This window comes from Platalea leucorodia (assembly GCF_965183815.1).
Source record: "Platalea leucorodia genome assembly, chromosome: 10".
NCBI classification, from domain to species: domain Eukaryota; kingdom Metazoa; phylum Chordata; class Aves; order Pelecaniformes; family Threskiornithidae; genus Platalea; species Platalea leucorodia.
In genome coordinates, this window is record NC_138832.1 from 21,662,283 (window position 1) to 21,663,098 (window position 816).

Here is an 816-nt window from a genome sequence, read left to right on the forward strand (position 1 = left end):
CAGCTTGCAAAATGATTTGCAAAGGCCTGTCTCATGCAGTCTGCTTAACTGTGTGAACCAGCAGTCTTGAGACCAAGAGGATGGAGCATTCCTTGGTGAAGCCATCGTGTCATCTGTCCTAAGTTTCCTTTTTTGGCCTCCTTTGCAAGTCTGGTGAGGGAAGACAGGAAATCTGAAGGTAAATAGGGAAAATGGACCAAAGCTGACAGAGAGCGATGACTGAGATTTATTTCAAATTCCGTGGAAACCTGACTGGCCGTGTCCACTTTCCAACTCTGGCTACGGAAGTAGACACAACAGCAAATAAATATTCCAGCCTCTACGTTTACGTGGGATTGTTCCTAACACTGCTGGCTATCCTGCTCATATTGCTTTTCTCCATGCTCTTGCGCCTGAAGCATGTTATTTCCCCAATCACCACGTCTCCAGAGAGCACTGAGAATGTCCAGCAGTTCACAGATGTGGAAATGCACAGCAGGATTCCTACCACTTAGAGACCCCAAAGCAAAGCGGGCTCTGTGCTTGCGAAACACGTTTTGTTTGGCAAAATGGTGGGGGAAAGAATCTCTGCCTGCCTGTTGAGCCCTACAACTTATTGCACAACCATCAACAGCAGCACAGAGCATCTGGAGAGTGTCACGCAACTCAGACTGACTGGCTGGGACCCACCGGCTGTTGACACTACAGGCAACATGTGTGCAACACCCTCAATAAAATTTACATTACAGAAACCTACTGCTGTCAGGAAAGACTCATATCCCTCTAAAAGCCCTTGCAGAAAATGGTAAAAGCCACAATAATGACAGCCCAAAACCC

General features: G+C 47.2%; 1 protein-coding gene across 1 annotated transcript; it reads left to right on the top strand.

The window, feature by feature from the left end:
* Positions 1–215: 215 nt before the first annotated feature.
* On the top strand, positions 216–494 carry SERTM2 (serine rich and transmembrane domain containing 2; the record flags this gene model as incomplete). Its single annotated transcript, XM_082323091.1, has 1 exon — positions 216–494. One exon carries the CDS (start codon positions 216–218, stop codon positions 492–494), a length of 279 nt encoding a protein of 92 aa, XP_082179217.1.
* Between the last annotated feature and the right edge of the window lie 322 nt (positions 495–816).